Here is a 16,662-nt window from a genome sequence, read left to right on the forward strand (position 1 = left end):
ACTACGTACATGGGCTGTGACGGCAGGTAAGCCCGATACAAACACAACAGAAGGCAAGCTGATTATTTGACTCAGTGTGACAACAATTAATTTTAGGAAGGATATTTTGACAGTAAACAATAGTTTCAAATTATTCTGTTTAACCCTTGAGGGTTGCATTAGATTAGAGGGTTTCAACATTGAAACAGTTCAAATTGTGCAAAAATAACACAACACAATTCAGATAAGGGAACATCAGCAAGGAAACAAAACAAGATCATCATTTGAGTTATTGTGACTTTTGCATCACTGACTGCAGCTTCAGAGCGATACATCAGAAGGCTGAAAGAGGATGTGACCTTTTAATCTGAGACTGCAAAGTGGCAGTGGGGTGGTTTTAAGCCATGTGGTCAGTTCATATGTGAAGAAGACGTACTGCATGCTGCATTGCATAAAGCGCAGACTCTCAACGCAGCACACTCTACCTCTGATGCATCCAATAAAACGCAGCGTCACCCTTCTTCCCTTACGCTTGGACTTTTACCTGTTGTGTAACTCACTTGTATTTGAGCACTCCTTGTTTCACAACTTCTGCACATCTGATGTGAAGATAATATCACATTACCTGCATCTTTTCCCGTTGGGCAAACATGATTATTCATGAGTACAGCTCAGTGCTCAAGTCTCAAAAGACTTAGTTTTCAGCAAACATGTGGAGCCTCTAACGCAGTCTTCACGGCGGGTCTGACCTGTCCCTTGTCCAGGAAGACGGAGTGCTGCAATAAAGACTCTCAGCTGACTAAATTCTCTCTACGTGGCGCAACCTCCCTCTGAGCAGCTTGTGACTGAATCTCATCTGGGAGATTCATTGTTCTACTCAGAAAGAGAGAAGTCAACGTGGAACAGACGGTTTCAATGAGTCTGATTTATCTTCGGCTGCTGGTCAAAGCACCAGAAAAGGGATACAGAGCCACTGCTGAAAGAAGATGAAAAAGAGAGCTCTCAATCATCCAGTAAAACGCGCTCATGGCTGTATCATCTGTCTTTCGGTGATGCAATTTTAATTCCTCACAAACACATACACTCCCTATAGCATTTTAGCTACTCAGAAAGCTTAAGACACTAATCTAAATGGAAATCTAGTTTGCTTGTTCCCTGTAGGTCTGCTGTAATTGTCTCTCTATCGGGGTCATTAGAAAAAGGAAATATTTCAACTTCATTTCCACAGGGAGTCCTGCTCACAATGTGCTGCTCATGAAGGAGAAGCTTCCTTAAAATGTGGTCTTAAGGGTAAGTCTCGTGCGAAGTAGCCACCTCGAGCTGCTGGTTGATGGTCGCTCAGGACAGAAAGAGGGGAATGCTCCGAATTGTCTCGTGAATTCTTGTCTGTGAATTATCCCCAGATTGACAGCAGGACAAGATCAAAAGAAAAAGGCGTCTTCGCCTCCACTGAAGGTCACTGCGGTGGCTGTGCACTTTTTAATCATTTTCTACGCCTGGAGTTCCACGGCATCGTCCTCAAAAGATTAAGTCGTCATAAATGTGAGAAAAAAAAAAGAAGTCTTGTACACATTAAGTCAAAGCCAACATTAACATATTTGTTTTTGCAGCCTTCAGCAGGGTAAACATTGGAGAGAGAGAGACATCTTTATTCTCAGAATAGGGGAGCACATTCACATACATTCTTTCCCCATCACTGTGGCTTTTTTTTTTTCAGCGCAAATAAACATATTCCAACCTCAAATCATTCCAAATATTTATGTACAGTCACAGGCATTCAAACATTCAAGCTTGTGTGGAAGAAAAACTATAACTGCCTCCCCCCCACCTCTCCGCATTTAACACACTCTACAATCAAAGTATTTAATACCAGCGAGATGGCAGGGGTACAAAAATATGGTGGAAAATACAATCTCTTAATAACACGCTGTATTTGCAGACATGCCATCTTATTGGACCCCGCGAAAGAACATTATCTCTTACACCAGCGGGCTCTTTTCAGATCACTTAAGATTCATTACACATGCAGCTAATGCTTTTTGACACACATATGCACAAACTTACTTAAGCAGGGGTGCCATATGGCTCCGTGTTGTTGTACGATCCAACAGACAGGATGCAAATGCGAGTCGTCACCCTGGAGAGAATTAAACGGCTGGGAGAAGTCACGTGCAGTGGACTAAGAGTTTTACAGTTTCAACCAGCAGAGAAAAGGCTGAGACAGGTCTTCAGAGTGCAGTTCTTACTGAGGCACTCTGCAGAACACACTTCACTACTGCGAATAATCTACCATTGCTGCTACTTCATTCAGTCTCTTCCTGCGTTTACAGCATGTTGTACACTAGTACATGTTCCAAACACTCAATCTGAATCTGAGCAGTCAGTGGTTTTGGAGGATTTGTGCTTCCGTTTCCCTTTGCTCTTCTTGTCTTTCTTCTTTTTGTCCTTCCTCTTTTTGCTTTTCTTGCTGCGATGGTGTTCGGACGAGGAAGAGGAGCTGTCTGAACTGGAGGAAGTGGTGTCTTGAAGCATCTGCTGCAGCTGTTGGATCCTAGAAACAGCAAGGGCAGGGAGAAGAGGAGGTGGGATTAGCGTCAAGTCCAGGGAAAACACAACTGATGCACACTCGGATGCCTGATTTTGGCAAGCATCTAAAGCGTCCTTGAGCAGGAAACTGCCTTTGTCCTAGTACCGGCATCTTTGGACTGTTAGCCAACTGCCTACTTGTGTTACATATTGCCAGTAATTTTCTCAACAGTGCCCAATTGCCCATTAAAACTGCAGGTGTGTGGAAGCTTTTTAGAACACAAGAGGACACACCTGGATGGATAATGGGGTCATTCTGTCGCTTAAATACGAGGCTCGAGCTCCGATTCAACTAAAATAGAGCAGATAATTTAGGATAATTCAGAGAACTGAACTTGTCCATTCTGCAGTTTTGATCGGTCAAGAGAGAAAAAGTCAATAAGGTGGTTACTTGAATATCTGGTGAATTTCCACAACTAAATACGGTTCAAGATGGAAGATTACAGAATGGGTGATGAAGAACCACACTGCTCAGTAAAATATAAATAATTTTTCAGAAGAAACCCCCCCAAAAAACTAAGAGATGTACAGTGTTGGAAGCCACTGAAGTACATGACCTTTAATTAGCTCAGAGAAGTGTGCTGGCACACAGAGAGTGATAATATCAGAAATGTACAAATGACATCCAGAAACTGTTAACTATTCAGCCATGAAAGTGTTTCTCTGAGAAAAGGTTGACATGCTCTTGTGAAGTGTCCATCACGCCTCATTACGGCGGGGTTGATCTGACAGAGCAGCGTGATCAGAGCACTTGGGATGTCATGCTACTCCCTAAAGCGTACCGCTCATGCTCTAAGTGAACCGAAAGCTAAATTATAAAAATGTCTCTTCTCTCAGCTCAAATACTTTGGTTTCCACAAATGCACTTTAGAAAGAAAATTCCTGCAAACTGTCAGCACTGAGTTTATCAGAGACTCAGTGTTTCAGCCACTGACCTTTGTCAGGCATTAAATTCATGATGTACAACAACACATCTTAATATTAGCGCTGTAATAACCAGGAAACTAACTCTCAAATACTTAAGACTATTACCACAAACAGTATGTATGTGTGTGTGTGTATATATATATATATATATATATATATATATATATATATATATATATATATATACACACACACACACACACACACACACTGTTTGTGGTATACAAAATACATCATTTTGAGAATGCATACCATAAAATAACCAAGTAAAATATCCAACTGGGAATATCTTCATAACCTTGAAAAGATGCCAAAAGAATATAGATGCAAGTACTTCTGGTAACTAGCTCATTTCTACAATGTCATCATGACATGTTGTCAAAGACAACTTGAGGGACAATATGCAATTGGAAGGTAAGCTGGGAGAGGTTATGCTTAATGTATATTTTAGCGTAAAATCTTTGCAACAAGCTTCCACAGAGACGGCTTCCGGAGCTGCAGCGATGCACCACCTGAAAAACGTGACTACCTCGGGCGCCGCATTAGTTTGATTGGACATCAGAGCCGGGAGACGAGTACAAGTAATTCAAATTCTGTTCTGACAACTTCAACAACAACAACCGTGTTAATTCTAGGAACAGGAGCTCCTTCTTATCATCCAAGCCTGCCATCATTTCTTTCCAGCCATGGCTTTGTGTCCTTACATGGAACTTTTGAATCACGCATATTAAATAAATCAAAGATCACCCAACAAGGGATTTGAAAACTGCAGGTCCAAAGAAAAAAGAAAAAGAAGATAATGACATGCGACATGCAATCCACCTGTATGCCTGACATGTGCACAGAGCGCATAGGCTCACAGCAGCACCAGTATAAATCAGGCATTAGACTGATTGCTTCCCTTTCAAAAGATGATGCCAAAGTTAATGTGGCAAAGAAACACAACTCGGACTTCAAAGCACCTCTGGCCTTTGAATAACCTTTCTGTAATGCATGCAAAAATACACACAAGCCTCTATGTACTGCTGCTCTGCGCTCACACACACACACAATTCAAAACACCCTGGCGTCAAATACTATTTGCTCAAAACCGGCACAGAGAACCAGCCACCATGAGAGTATTTCCAGGTCATCTGAGACCGTCCCACTCCACTATAGGAAAATGGTCTGACAGCAGCCTCTTAACTGTCTTTTGTCTGTCCTTTTAATCCATTCATGTTTCACAAATCTGACACTTCTGTCAGGCAAAATCTAGCAGAGGACACAAACAACATGTACAATTCAAGAAATAAGTGTAAGTACCTGGTTTCTTTTTCATTCCTTTTGTTTTCCCTTATGATGTCGTACATCGGGTCTTCATGAGCCTAAAAGATCAAAATGCAATCCGTCATTACCTACTAAAAAGAGTAAACATCACACAGAGTTTAAATAAGAGTTGCTACTATTCACATCAGATCCAGGAAATTATCCCCTCAACACATTCTAACCATTCTACTGATTCTAGTGTTATGTCAGCATTTTTTAAAAACCTCCCTTTGACAATACGAGCAAAGGAAATATGACACAGTTGCATTTATGGTAATCATTGCACATGCTGTGTATTCCCGCAGTGGGTTTTGCTCCATTACAGGCACATTGGAACTGTGTGAAGAAATTCTGCTCCCCACATTTTCCTCAGTGTAAACCAAATATGCCCCTGATCTATTGTGAGCCTCGGTCCAGCTCTCAGACACAAACGTCTCTGCCACTGCTCCTTGACCTTGCCACAACCCAGCCTACATTCTATGATACCTTCACAAAATAACTATGGGTGAGCTCATGTTTTCCAAGCAGTGGACAAACTCACCACTCTGAACTGCTCAAGTTTCTGGTTGCCTTTGATGAAGAACGGACACTCCTTATCTCCTGTCCTGTGGCCGTAGCGCTTACATCTCCAACCTGCAGCAAAACAAACAATATAAATCGATTTAGTTTGGAAAAACGACTTGATGGGACAGGTACATCATTGCTATAAAATAGATTAAATATGGGCATGGGAGTACGTCTCTGACCATGGAAACAATAGTTTTACTAAATAATCTTAAAATGGTGCCGACAACACAGAGAGGGAGAGCGACTTCATTCTCTGCTCAGGTGGACACTAATCCTCTATATATATTTATACAGTAAATAGTTGTTTTCGTTAATTCAAGAATTACTTGCAAGCGCTCTCTTGAGCTTTTAATCACATCTCACAGCCATCATCTGCAAATAGAGTAAGCTCAGTTGTTGAGAGGGAAATTGAGTTCTCTCTCACTCACACACACACACACACACACACACACACACACACAGACAGAGAAACTTGAGTTAATATTGTATTAATAGTAGTTTATTTCTTAACTTCTCTCCTTCACAGACGCATAAAGTGTCCACAGAAAAGAAAAAAAGCAGCATGGTTTCGGGTAAAGTTGTTCTTTTGGTGTAATTCAAAAAGCCAAAAGGAATCGACTCTGATTCACAATCAAACCAGCCTGCTCATATTGTGATGAGTTACAAAATGTTTGCCTCGTTGTATAAAACAGACCTCCTCGAACAAATCAAAGATCATTTGTGGCTTCACTGAAAAGAAGTGAAGAATTTGTTTCATAATTCCTCACATTTTTAAACACATTTGGTGACAGTGTAGCTGCCATGAATAACTTAAGATGCTCTATAAAGTGAGACTATAAAGTCTCTGTTTATCCTCTAACGGTACTTGTGTCCAAAATTCTTTAATTGTGTTTTCATGTCCATATCATTCGCTCCGACGTCTCTCCGTTCCATAAAATAGGATGATATGTTCAAACATTTCCTCAAAGAATGAAGCAAAGCGAGCAATGCTCGGATTCTGTCGAACAAATGCTAACTTGTGTACAGGGCCTGTGTGCGTGTGCGTCGCCTCCCCAAGTCCCCGACTGTTCATGCAGCATGAAAATGAGTGGGACGAAGGAATGAATGGACACTGAAAATAAGGACAGTCTTTGTCTGACCAAAAAGACAGAAGGTAATCGCCACCATTATTATTCTCTAGCAATAGACAAACAACAGACGTGGTGATAATTGTTCAGTTCTTGTGGTTACATTTGTCACCTGTGGATATTTATTCATATCTACAGCTCCTAATCTTTAAGGGCTGCTCTTACTTCTAGAGCTGATATGAACTTTGTTTGAGCACAGGGTGTCTCCAAAATCCATCAGCACACCTTTCAAGAGATTTTTAATCTTTAATATGAGAGTGCAATTGTGCACTTATGATAAGACACTCTGAACAACATCTCCCACCAAAATTAACATGTATATGCTGGTTTTCTAAACATGGGAAAACACACTAAAAATGTCTTGCTGCTGCCACAAGCAAATTCCCCCTGGGGATGAATAAAATATCCATCCATCCATCCATCTAAATAGATGATATACTACTTTTGCATTGCCAGTGGTCAAGTATGCCGTTCTATTTTCTTTCTGGTGTGTAACATTCAATGTCACTTCATTATAACTTATTCAGTCTCTCTTTCAAACCAGAGTTGGTGTTTTTTGGAACCGTGGAAAGTCAAAGAAGTTTTGACGAGTTTTATTTAGTTTCTGTTGGGTTTGAATGAAATGCATTTTGTGACGCTCAGCGAGATAACATTACTGTGGTCTGACTGGAGTCTTGTGGCTTTGAGGAGAGCATGTTAATTGTATGTTTTGTACATAAATAAATAATATTAAACCTCCAAATTCCTATTGATTTCACTGATTATATATTAACTTCAGGAAATGTGGGGGGGAAATCAGCGCACCCACCCGGGTGTCATGTTTCCATCACTGCTGAACAGAGCTAGAGCATCCAGGACGACTGCAGATTGTTTATCCCAGGAATGAATGCTGACTGCAACCTCTTGGCAAAAGCCAGATGTTAATAGTGTTACTGGGTTTTTTGACCAGTGAGAAAGGGGCTTTAGATGAATTAAACTGTATTCAAAAACCATATAACCACTCAAAGTAACTTAAAATCTCTCCTCTTAAAAATTCCTTTCGCCAGTGTAACAACACTGACCAAAGAAAAAGAGGCCTAAAAATCAGAGCAGAGTTCAGTATCATAAGACTTTTCAAATTGTAGAATTAATGACCAGATTTTCCTTCAATTGAATCAGCATCAATAACCCTAGCACCACTTTTGTTGTTGTTTATTTAGTCACTGTACATACTTCTTTTTCACTGTATATAATTTATATACACTGTATATTCTATATATGCACTTTCTTTATTATTTACTTTTCTTAAATTAATACGCGCTGCTATTTTATTGAATATATTACGAATTTTTATATACTTAATATTTTGTGTCTCCTATGTAACTTGCTTGCTTACTTTATTCATCCTCTCTGGGGATGAATAAAGTATCTATCTATCTAAAAGATAAGCTTCAACTGTGACACACACCCCTCACTTCTGTGTGAAGTGTCCCCAGAGTTAACTGAATCTGTGCAGACATGACAGTAAGCAGCACCCATATCATTTCAGAATGAGAGCAGCTGTACTCACACTGCATCACCTTCACCTCCTTCCCCAGCGGCATCCACAGGCCCCTGGTGGGGGCGTTTGCCAGGAAGGTCCTGGCTTCTTCATTTCCTGGTTCAGCAGGAATACAGTCCTCGGGTTTGTCCTCGTGCTCCTGCAACAGCAACTGTCAAAACGACTCTTTTTTTCTTTAAATCTGCTTGGCATGCACGAGAAGTAACGTTACCTTGATGAGTCCCGGTGGCGGTTTCTCATAGCTGCACGAGGGAAATACAATACTGACGTTAATTATTACGTAACTGCAGAAGTTAGCTACTCTTTACAACTCAGAACAAGTAACTTAGATACACCTAACGCGAACTGCTCAAATATGAATGAGAGTCTACAATAAGTAGCGTTAAGAGTGTAAAATACTTGCAGTAACGAGACAAACATGGTGAATTAGTTCCACCATTAAGGCATAACTCCCCGGTAGCATTACTCACAACGTCTCAACGTGTTTCAGCTGTTGGACTTCTTGGTTGTGTTTCTTCGTGTGTGTTTTGAGTTTCTCCAAATCCTGTTTGGATGACTTGTGCCTCTTCTGGTCTCGTCGCTCGTCCTTCTCTCTTCTTCGCTTTTTGTCCGACATTGCCCTGATATTGACAAACCGTGGCGTCGGAAAACCATTAACTTGCAAATAATGCTGCCTCTCAAGGTGAATGTGTTGGCTTTAGGGTGAAAAACATCGGCCAACGTGCTAACCAGCAGCTAACTAGCAGACATGTCTCTGGTGCTGCTGGACTTCCTGTGCAGCCGGATTGGTTAGTTAAAGTCCAGCGCCACCTGCAGGACGCAGGCGGTAACACGCGAGGTGCTGCTGGATTAATCGTCATAAACTTAATCAAACTTTATTTCAGACTCAAGGTCCAGATAGTACAACAAATATTAAATAGAATAAAATACATACAAAAGCACAATTCAAATACATTGGCCTACCAATGCCTTGGTGTTTGATAAAACCAAGATGAGTCATTAACTCGACAGATACATTTATACATAAGATTTCAATTTCAAACTTTTCAGTTTGGAAAGTATTAACACACATTTCACTGGCACTACACCATCTCTCATTGGATTGATTGCTGACTGTTCATGTTTCAGTGTCTCTAAACACAACAAAACACATACCTATTTTCCTGTTAACAATATTAATATATTATATATTAATTACGTCAAGCACTAAATTGCACCTTGCTATTATCTTTGACACGCTTTCATCCAGGCTGTGGTGAAAGGTAACTTTACTCAAGCAGTGAATGTACAATTTTGAGGAACTTGTACTTTAGTTCCATTTTCGGAAACTTCATACTTTCTACTGTACTATATTTTTACTCCAAATGTACTTTTTACTCCATTACATTGATTTGATAACTTTAGGTATTTTGCAAATTCAGACTACTAATACTAAATATAATTAGCAAATATATTATGGTGTATTTTATGGATAACAATGTGACTTTATTGATTCATTGGTGAAAGTCTCAAGCTTCTGGCAGCTTCAAACGACAATCAGACACACATTTACCAGATGCAACATTAAAGTGCATCAATCATTATTCTGTCATACATTACTCTGAAATAGGCCATTCTCCATAACTTTTACAGCAGTATGTTTTGTTGCTAATACTTTTGTACTTTTACTGTACAAGTAACACTTTGTATACAATACTGTGGTATGAGGGAAAATGTTATGAATCTAACCCTCCCCCCTCAAAAAAAAAGCTAAAAAAGAAGTGGTAAAATATCCAAGGATTTCTTCCATGTCTCATATTTGCACTATCATTTTTTATTATTGTTTATTTTACATGTACATTAATGTTTTCCATTTTCTTTGACTACATATACGTTTTCAATTTCACATCTTTGGCACAAACATTTTCTGTATGTGTCAAGTTTATGTTAAGCAAAAAGAATGCAGCTGGATAAATTCAGTTGAAATCTATATTTGCAGAGACATGGACATAAAATCTGCAAGATAGAAGTTGCAGTGAAAGACATTTTCAAGCACTCGTTTCAGAGATTGAGAATAAACAGCACAGTTTCTCAGACTGAAACGGTTTATTTCAGAGAATCACAGTGTTGGAGGAATACAAATGTGAGGTATTTCTGGATTCAAACATGCTGAACATTGAACAGCTCTTGAAAACGGGTAAGTATTCAGGCAGTACAAAACGCACTAAGTATATTAAAAATTCCTGCTCTTAAAGAAAAGATGAAATGATCTTAACCTTTAAATGTGACCAAATGTGACCAAAGAAAAATCAGAAAAGAAAATGTACAGCCTTGACAATATCAAGCGTCAATAAGTACCTTCTGTACAGGTTTTAGGCAGATGTGCCTATTCAATGTAAACAGCAACTGTTGAGTCTCATTTTAGACAATAATTACAAATATATTCACTGATGACAATGCAAAATCATATGCATGCATGTTTAAAAATGCAACGACATATATACATTTGTCAATCTGGTCATGTTTAGCCAACCCCATACCAAATTAATTTACACAGACACATCTCCCCATCGGAGGCAAAAAATAAAGTAAGTAAATACATTTGAATACAAGGGTTTTACATCAAGTAGTATTAATACGATACAGTTTTATACATCTGTATCATATACATGTATACTTGTAACTTTACAGAAAAAAATGGAGAAGGATATCGGCACGTAAACCGGCTTGTCATGCCACAAACGCCACTGCAGAACCCAGTTGGGTTTGCTGCGATGAGCCATTTGATAAATACTGAATAATTCCTCAATCCTTCCACTTAAAACAACATCTCCAGTTTAGGAGATTACAAGAGGCATGTGCTAAATTATACAAAGAAGCATTGTCCTCCAACTGACTCAGCAGTAGGTGCAGTCACCCTGATTAATAGCTGAAATAGCCACCCCAGTGCTCCCAGTTGTTGCATTCAGGATACCAGGAGTGCCATTCCAAACAGCCCAGCAATAGCCGTGTTGGTGGGCAAGCTGTAACCCCTCCTACACCGGCCCGGAAACCAAAGTCCCCTCTTAGTCTTGGTGCTAACAGGTTACACATGTGGGTATAACCCCTTGTTTTAAAAGCTTCAAAGCGAGGACAGAAAATCTTTCAAGCCCCCCTTCTTGCTGGCCTGGTGGTCCTCTCGCATTAGTATCTTGCTGAGACGCTGGACGACCCAATTTTTAGGTTTAGAAGGAGTCTTGGAGGAAGATGAGCCTGACCCTGGCGTGTTGGTGGAGGTGGAGGACCTGGAGAGAGTTGGAAAGGGAGGAGAGAGAAACAGAAAAAGGGGGAGGGAAGAAAAAAAAAAGGGGGGAAATTTAAGATTTTGTTGGCTGGCAGGAAATATGTGCCGTCAACAAGTATATGATCCGGCAAGCGCGGATACCAACACGTACAGCAAGCTGCAGAGGTTATAAATTGAATTTTAGCTCAGGGGATATTAATACCAGACACCTTAAAATAACTTACCTAGGAGTATGAGCAGACGTCTTGTCTTTACCAGGAGTCTTGGGGGTTGTCATGTTGGCTCTGTGGGTCGACTGTGGGGTCTTGTGTTTGCCAGCGCTCCCTGGTGTGCCGTGGAGAGCCATGAACTCCCTGTTCATTCCGTTGTGTCTGGATGTTTTGTTGCAAGTGTGGCAGGTGGCCATCTGGGATGAGAGAAAGGAACATATTCATTAACATTGCATGGCCTCGCATCTATATTCCTCTCATACATAACAAGGGGTTGAGGTGAAGGCATACAAGGTATCCCCATGGGAATATTCAGCGACAGAAAAAAAAGAAAAGTGATTTAAAGTCAGTAAAGCCAGAGCTGTCTGACTTTGAGGGGCACACAGGAGTTTGTTGGGACTCTGTCTGGATCGATGGCAGTGACTGAATGCCTCCAGGGACACAGAGGGCAGGACTAGTAGCCGGTGTGGCAAGAACTGTAATGAGAAGGGCTCAGATGCCCTGTGTGACACTGGCCGGCCCAAAGCCTCACAGATACCAGAAACCTCTATAGCTGAGGAATAGGTCACAATGGAGCATAGGAGAAAAAAAAAATCATGAGGAGAAGTGTCACTCAACAGCTGAGGCTCTTTCCATTAGCCCTTCCAAACATCCCCTTCAATGTTTTGGACAGACATGAAAATAATTGGATTAGTTAAAGCGGGATGGGAAACATTGAGTTAGCCTATCAGAGGGCAAGGTGGGGCTGTTGCCATGCAGTTTCACCCACTCAGGTAACGGGTGCTATAAGAGCCGTCGCACACTTTTTCAGTTTCTCGATTAATCTATTTTTTTTTTTATAGCAACAATTACTTTTGTCAGTTGAGTTAACACTTTACTGTGACTTATATGATGAATTCTAAGCAACTTCCTGACACAGATTACGCAAGACCCAATATTATGCAACGCACACATACACTTATGAGAGTGACCAGACGCAGCTGCCGCTTCATGAGATCCTCATGATTCAAGATAACAATAAGTATCCCAGACTCCTGACACACGACGGTCTTGTGTCTCAATAAAAAGGTATAGTGCATGCGAGTAGAATATGACTGGAATGAACTAATGTGCAGGTCAGGAGGTCAATGACAGACATTATGGTGCAGCCCCATAACAGATAAAGAAAAAAGAGAAACAGCTCCACACTTTGCATCCATAATATTTGAACCATGGCCTTATTCAATTGCTGTCCAGTTTTCACAACTAAGACATCACTATACGTTCAAGTGATGATAACAATTTAGAGACAACCACAATCATCTGAGAGATAAGTGAAAAAACAAGCTATATGGCAACAGAAGATTATACCAACTCTACAGTACAAAAATACAAATCTCCTCACTGTAGAAAGTGCAGCATGAAGTGCAATATTGTTTAGTGTAATTTGAAGATTAATTCAACAGCCCTCACAACCATCAGTAACTTAATTCCCATGAATTAAATCTAGAGTGGCACAAGGTTGAAACTGGTCAGAACAGACCACCACTGCAGAGTTCAACAAGTCTGAGCCGAGCTGTTGACAGTCCAGAATGCTGAGGAGATGGAAAACTCACCGACACGAAGGCAGCCATTTCAGATTCTGACAGGTGTGTTGGTGTCGGAGAGTTGGGTTCCTCTTTCTTTCTGCGTATAAAGCGTTTACTACATCCGCCTGCATGTCCAGCTTTATACAGACCAAGCCCAGCAACAGACCCACCCCCATCTGTGCAGAGGGGTGTGGCTGAAAGGAGGAGTGACCAATGAACTGGGGTCGACTACTCCGTGGGACGGCCAGCACTCTGCTGCTGCTCTGGCCAAGCTGGACTCATTTGGACATGTCATTCATCACAAACACAGGCCAGTGTACAGATTTGATTTTCAACCCCGCCTTTTCAAAATAGTGCCCGTAACATTTCTGCAAAAACGAAACAAATGTTTGCTCCGTAATTTCCAAATGAATGGAGCAAGTTTCACCGTTTAAATATCAAAGCATCTTCTCTCTGGATAAGGTTGATTTTTTTGCTTCCTGTATGGTTCATGATTTATCGGGACCATTTAAGTGGTAGAATATCTGTAACTCCCAAATAGGCAAGCCTCTATTTCAGCAGATGATGTATCACACTGAAGAGAACATTCAACAGTAAAAGCCTTCTCATCAAACTCATTATCTCTCCTGAACTTGAAAGAACTAGCACACTCTTAAACTTTGCAAAGCTCAAACAATTTGTGATTACAATCGTCAGAACAACTCAAAGCAGCTATGTTGATGATGCCGATAAAGATGGAGCAGCTGGTTTTAATCCACAGAGGATGTATTTAGCTGGAGATTGTAAAGCTGTTCAAACTTATCATTCAGGGACACGCCATATCTAATGGGGCTTAATATTGCAAAGATGTCATCCTGGCACCACTTTCTGGTTGTATGGAGGTATTTCAGAGAAACCGACCTATAGAGTCAAGTGGCACTTCACTCTCTATAGGTCTCTCTCTAGAGGGTCTGGGTTTACGTGTATAAGAGTAAAAATCTACCCTGCTGCAGTTTCCTTAAGCCCAACATTAAATCAAATGATTCAAGGGTGTTACAGCACTTTTGCATTAATACTACACAATTCACAGTCACAAACAACTGGTGAAAAGTACATTTTGTAGTTATAAAACCTATCCTTTAAGACTTTAAAGTCATCAACACTGTAGTTTTTGTTTTAGAAAAAACTGACACCTGCCTCTTGCTAACAATCTGCAGCAACATCTGTGAAAGAAATGGCATATGGACCACTATATTCAAAGTTAGACGTCATAAAGCTGCACAGCTCATGGCGATAGTAAACACCTGGACTGAAAATGTTTGTTAAAATTAATAATTTCAAAGCAGACACATTTACACCACATTTCATTTATCTAGTCTCAACCTGATGACATGAGCAGATGAGACTCAGTTGTTCCTTAAATTGAATGATGCAGAGAGCACATGCGTCCTTCCAATGTTCTCCTCATGTTTACATGTGTCTTTCCATCTGAACACAAGTGTTAAGTGTTGTTGTTATGATGAGCAGCTTATTATATTTACTCCTGTATAACATGAAAGTTTCATCTAATCAAATCTTAACATAATACTTAACAGGAACATACTAAAACAGGACCCATTTGTTCCCTGGTTATAAATGGCACTATACCTTCAATTCTAACACATACTGTGAGAGCTGGGGGCCGTGGACATTTAGGTGACGTGTAGATTGTACTGGTCTGAACTCAGACTATCCAATGATTGCCAAAGAAAAAAAACATGCCTTAGCCAACAGGAGTGTGTGGCTCATAGTGGAGTGGATTAAAACACAGAGACTGCGGAAGGATAATTCCGACTAGAATCTCCTGCTGCTGTTTATCCCGATGGTTTATCTTCTTATCATCCAGTTTCCACTAGTTGCCCCGCTATCATCACTAATGAGACAGGCTCTAAGAAAGGAGACGTGTGTGTGCACATCAAAGCACAGCGGAGATACTAATCGGACTCAACAATATGAAGGAGTCAACAATGTGTCACGGCAGCTGTATAGCGAGGATAAATCACGTTAACCTGAAATTCAATCTCACCCATCACGTGGACACATCTAATTTGCGCTAATCCTTTGACGTGTATGCACTTGGAGAGACACACATGAGCCGGTGCGACACAGAGATTGGTTTTCTTGTCTGTTGATCCTGGGAGCAGACACAGTGGCCAGTCAAGCATAAGATACATAAAAAAAAAAAAAAACACCTATACATAGCTGGGGGAATATTAAGGACAGCTGGTTTTATGCAGATAGTTGAATTTCTGTAGTTGAAAAATCTAGGTTATGTGTGTTCAGAAGAAGACTGTGACATGAAAATCAAATCCACCTCACAGGAAACTAGTGAATAGCAATCTACTATTGCCTCTAACCGGCGTATACAGTGTATATTTTCCAGAGTTACAGCGTATGCATGCTTGTGTTTGTGAACCGACAGCCGTAGTCTAAGAAGACTAAACCTTTACCACTTACACGCATATATATCTCGGCTGTTTAGTTCTGGCAAATAATGCACGGTGCATATCCGCATATGCTGTTCATCCCCCAAATCATAAAAAAGACAAATCACATAAAGCTCACGAACAGCCCACTTAAATAGCCAGTACTGCGAATTGAAAATAAACCAATCTGCTAATTCGTATGGCGTCTGTGCAGTGAAGGGTTTAAAGACAAACAGTGCTTGCCAGCAAGCTGACAAATCACAAGCAAGGCTTTAATCTATGAGCTTTGACCTGAGTTATGCATTATTTGTAAGTTTACATGAGTGTACAGGGAATAGTATGGTGTTTGAGCTAAAGAGTGCACCATAACTCCAAGCACAACCACTCTCTTTGAGGTTCTGCAGCTTGGTGCCATGCAGCTGGAGCCATGTCCCGTTGAGCAGGTGGAACCTAATATTGTTGCAAATAAGGAGACGGGAGTCATGAGTTAAACACCTCTGAGATTCTCTTGTCCTGAACCTCATCAACACATAAATCATTGCCTCTGCTATCCTGGACCTGCCAGGTCTTTCGTGCCAAACCCTCACATATCTGTATTTCTGCCACCATATGACACGCTCGCTTATAGCCTGAGATTACTCATATATATGCAACATTAGTTCTGAGAATTAAGAGGGAAAATTGCATGTGAAACACACATAAACAGACGCACAAACACAGACCGATGCACATTGATCAATTCAACAGATGGACTCTTCCTTCTATTAATAGCTCCTGCTCCATAAATACCTCCCTTCCTGCCTTTCTCTCTGCTGCTAGAGGTCAGCATGGGTTGAACCATTTGACCTAGGCAGAACGACACCACCCAAGAAGGGAGAGATGAGCAGAGTAACTGAGGGAGTGACAGAATATGGTGCCAGTAAGCATCTTTGAATAGAATAAAAGCATGAAAAAGTTTGAAACTGTTTGTGTGCAGTTTTCAGAATACCGAAAGCACAATTATCTGCGTGCACGGTGTGTGACACTCAATTGAGAACACATCAATACAACACAATAAAGTGGAAAGCAGAAGAGCAACTGGGGGATCAATATGAGGCCGGCTGCAGGCAGCCACTTACTCACACTGTCTGGAGGCAGTATGCACACAG

The 16,662-nt window shown here is 40.7% G+C and overlaps 2 protein-coding genes across 2 annotated transcripts; both read right to left on the reverse strand.

The window, feature by feature from the left end:
- Positions 1-1,624: 1,624 nt before the first annotated feature.
- rp9 (RP9 pre-mRNA splicing factor) lies at positions 1,625-8,736 on the reverse strand. The gene is made up of 6 exons (XM_079231545.1): positions 8,502-8,736; positions 8,243-8,273; positions 8,041-8,170; positions 5,339-5,430; positions 4,795-4,856; positions 1,625-2,530 (listed from the first exon to the last, which is right to left on the reverse strand). The coding sequence occupies exons 1-6, from the start codon at positions 8,645-8,647 to the stop codon at positions 2,341-2,343; spliced, it is 651 nt and encodes a 216-aa protein (XP_079087671.1). The 5' UTR covers positions 8,648-8,736; the 3' UTR covers positions 1,625-2,340.
- Positions 8,737-10,106: 1,370 nt separating this feature from the next.
- On the reverse strand, positions 10,107-13,176 carry rmp24 (ribonuclease MRP subunit p24). The gene is made up of 3 exons (XM_079231661.1): positions 13,098-13,176; positions 11,518-11,699; positions 10,107-11,294 (listed from the first exon to the last, which is right to left on the reverse strand). Exons 1-3 carry the CDS (start codon positions 13,113-13,115, stop codon positions 11,132-11,134), a joined length of 363 nt encoding a protein of 120 aa, XP_079087787.1. The 5' UTR covers positions 13,116-13,176; the 3' UTR covers positions 10,107-11,131.
- Positions 13,177-16,662: the final 3,486 nt, after the last annotated feature.

The sequence above is a fragment of the Taurulus bubalis genome (assembly GCF_910589615.1).
Source record: "Taurulus bubalis genome assembly, chromosome: 16".
NCBI lineage: Eukaryota > Metazoa > Chordata > Actinopteri > Perciformes > Cottidae > Taurulus > Taurulus bubalis.

Bases quoted from the DNA above. Each gene is read 5' to 3' on its own strand.
- rp9 (XM_079231545.1), bottom strand. From the start codon at position 8,647: ATGTCGGACAAAAAGCGAAGAAGAGAGAAGGACGAGCGACGAGACCAG. The intron at 8,274-8,501 runs GTGAGTAATGCT...TCCCTCGTGCAG, and splicing joins CTGAAACACGTTGAGACGTT to CTATGAGAAACCGCCACCGG. The intron at 8,171-8,242 runs GTAACGTTACTT...TTGCTGTTGCAG, and splicing joins CGCCACCGGGACTCATCAAG to GAGCACGAGGACAAACCCGA.
- rmp24 (XM_079231661.1), bottom strand. The intron at 11,295-11,517 runs GTAAGTTATTTT...AACTCTCTCCAG, and splicing joins ACGTCTGCTCATACTCCTAG to GTCCTCCACCTCCACCAACA.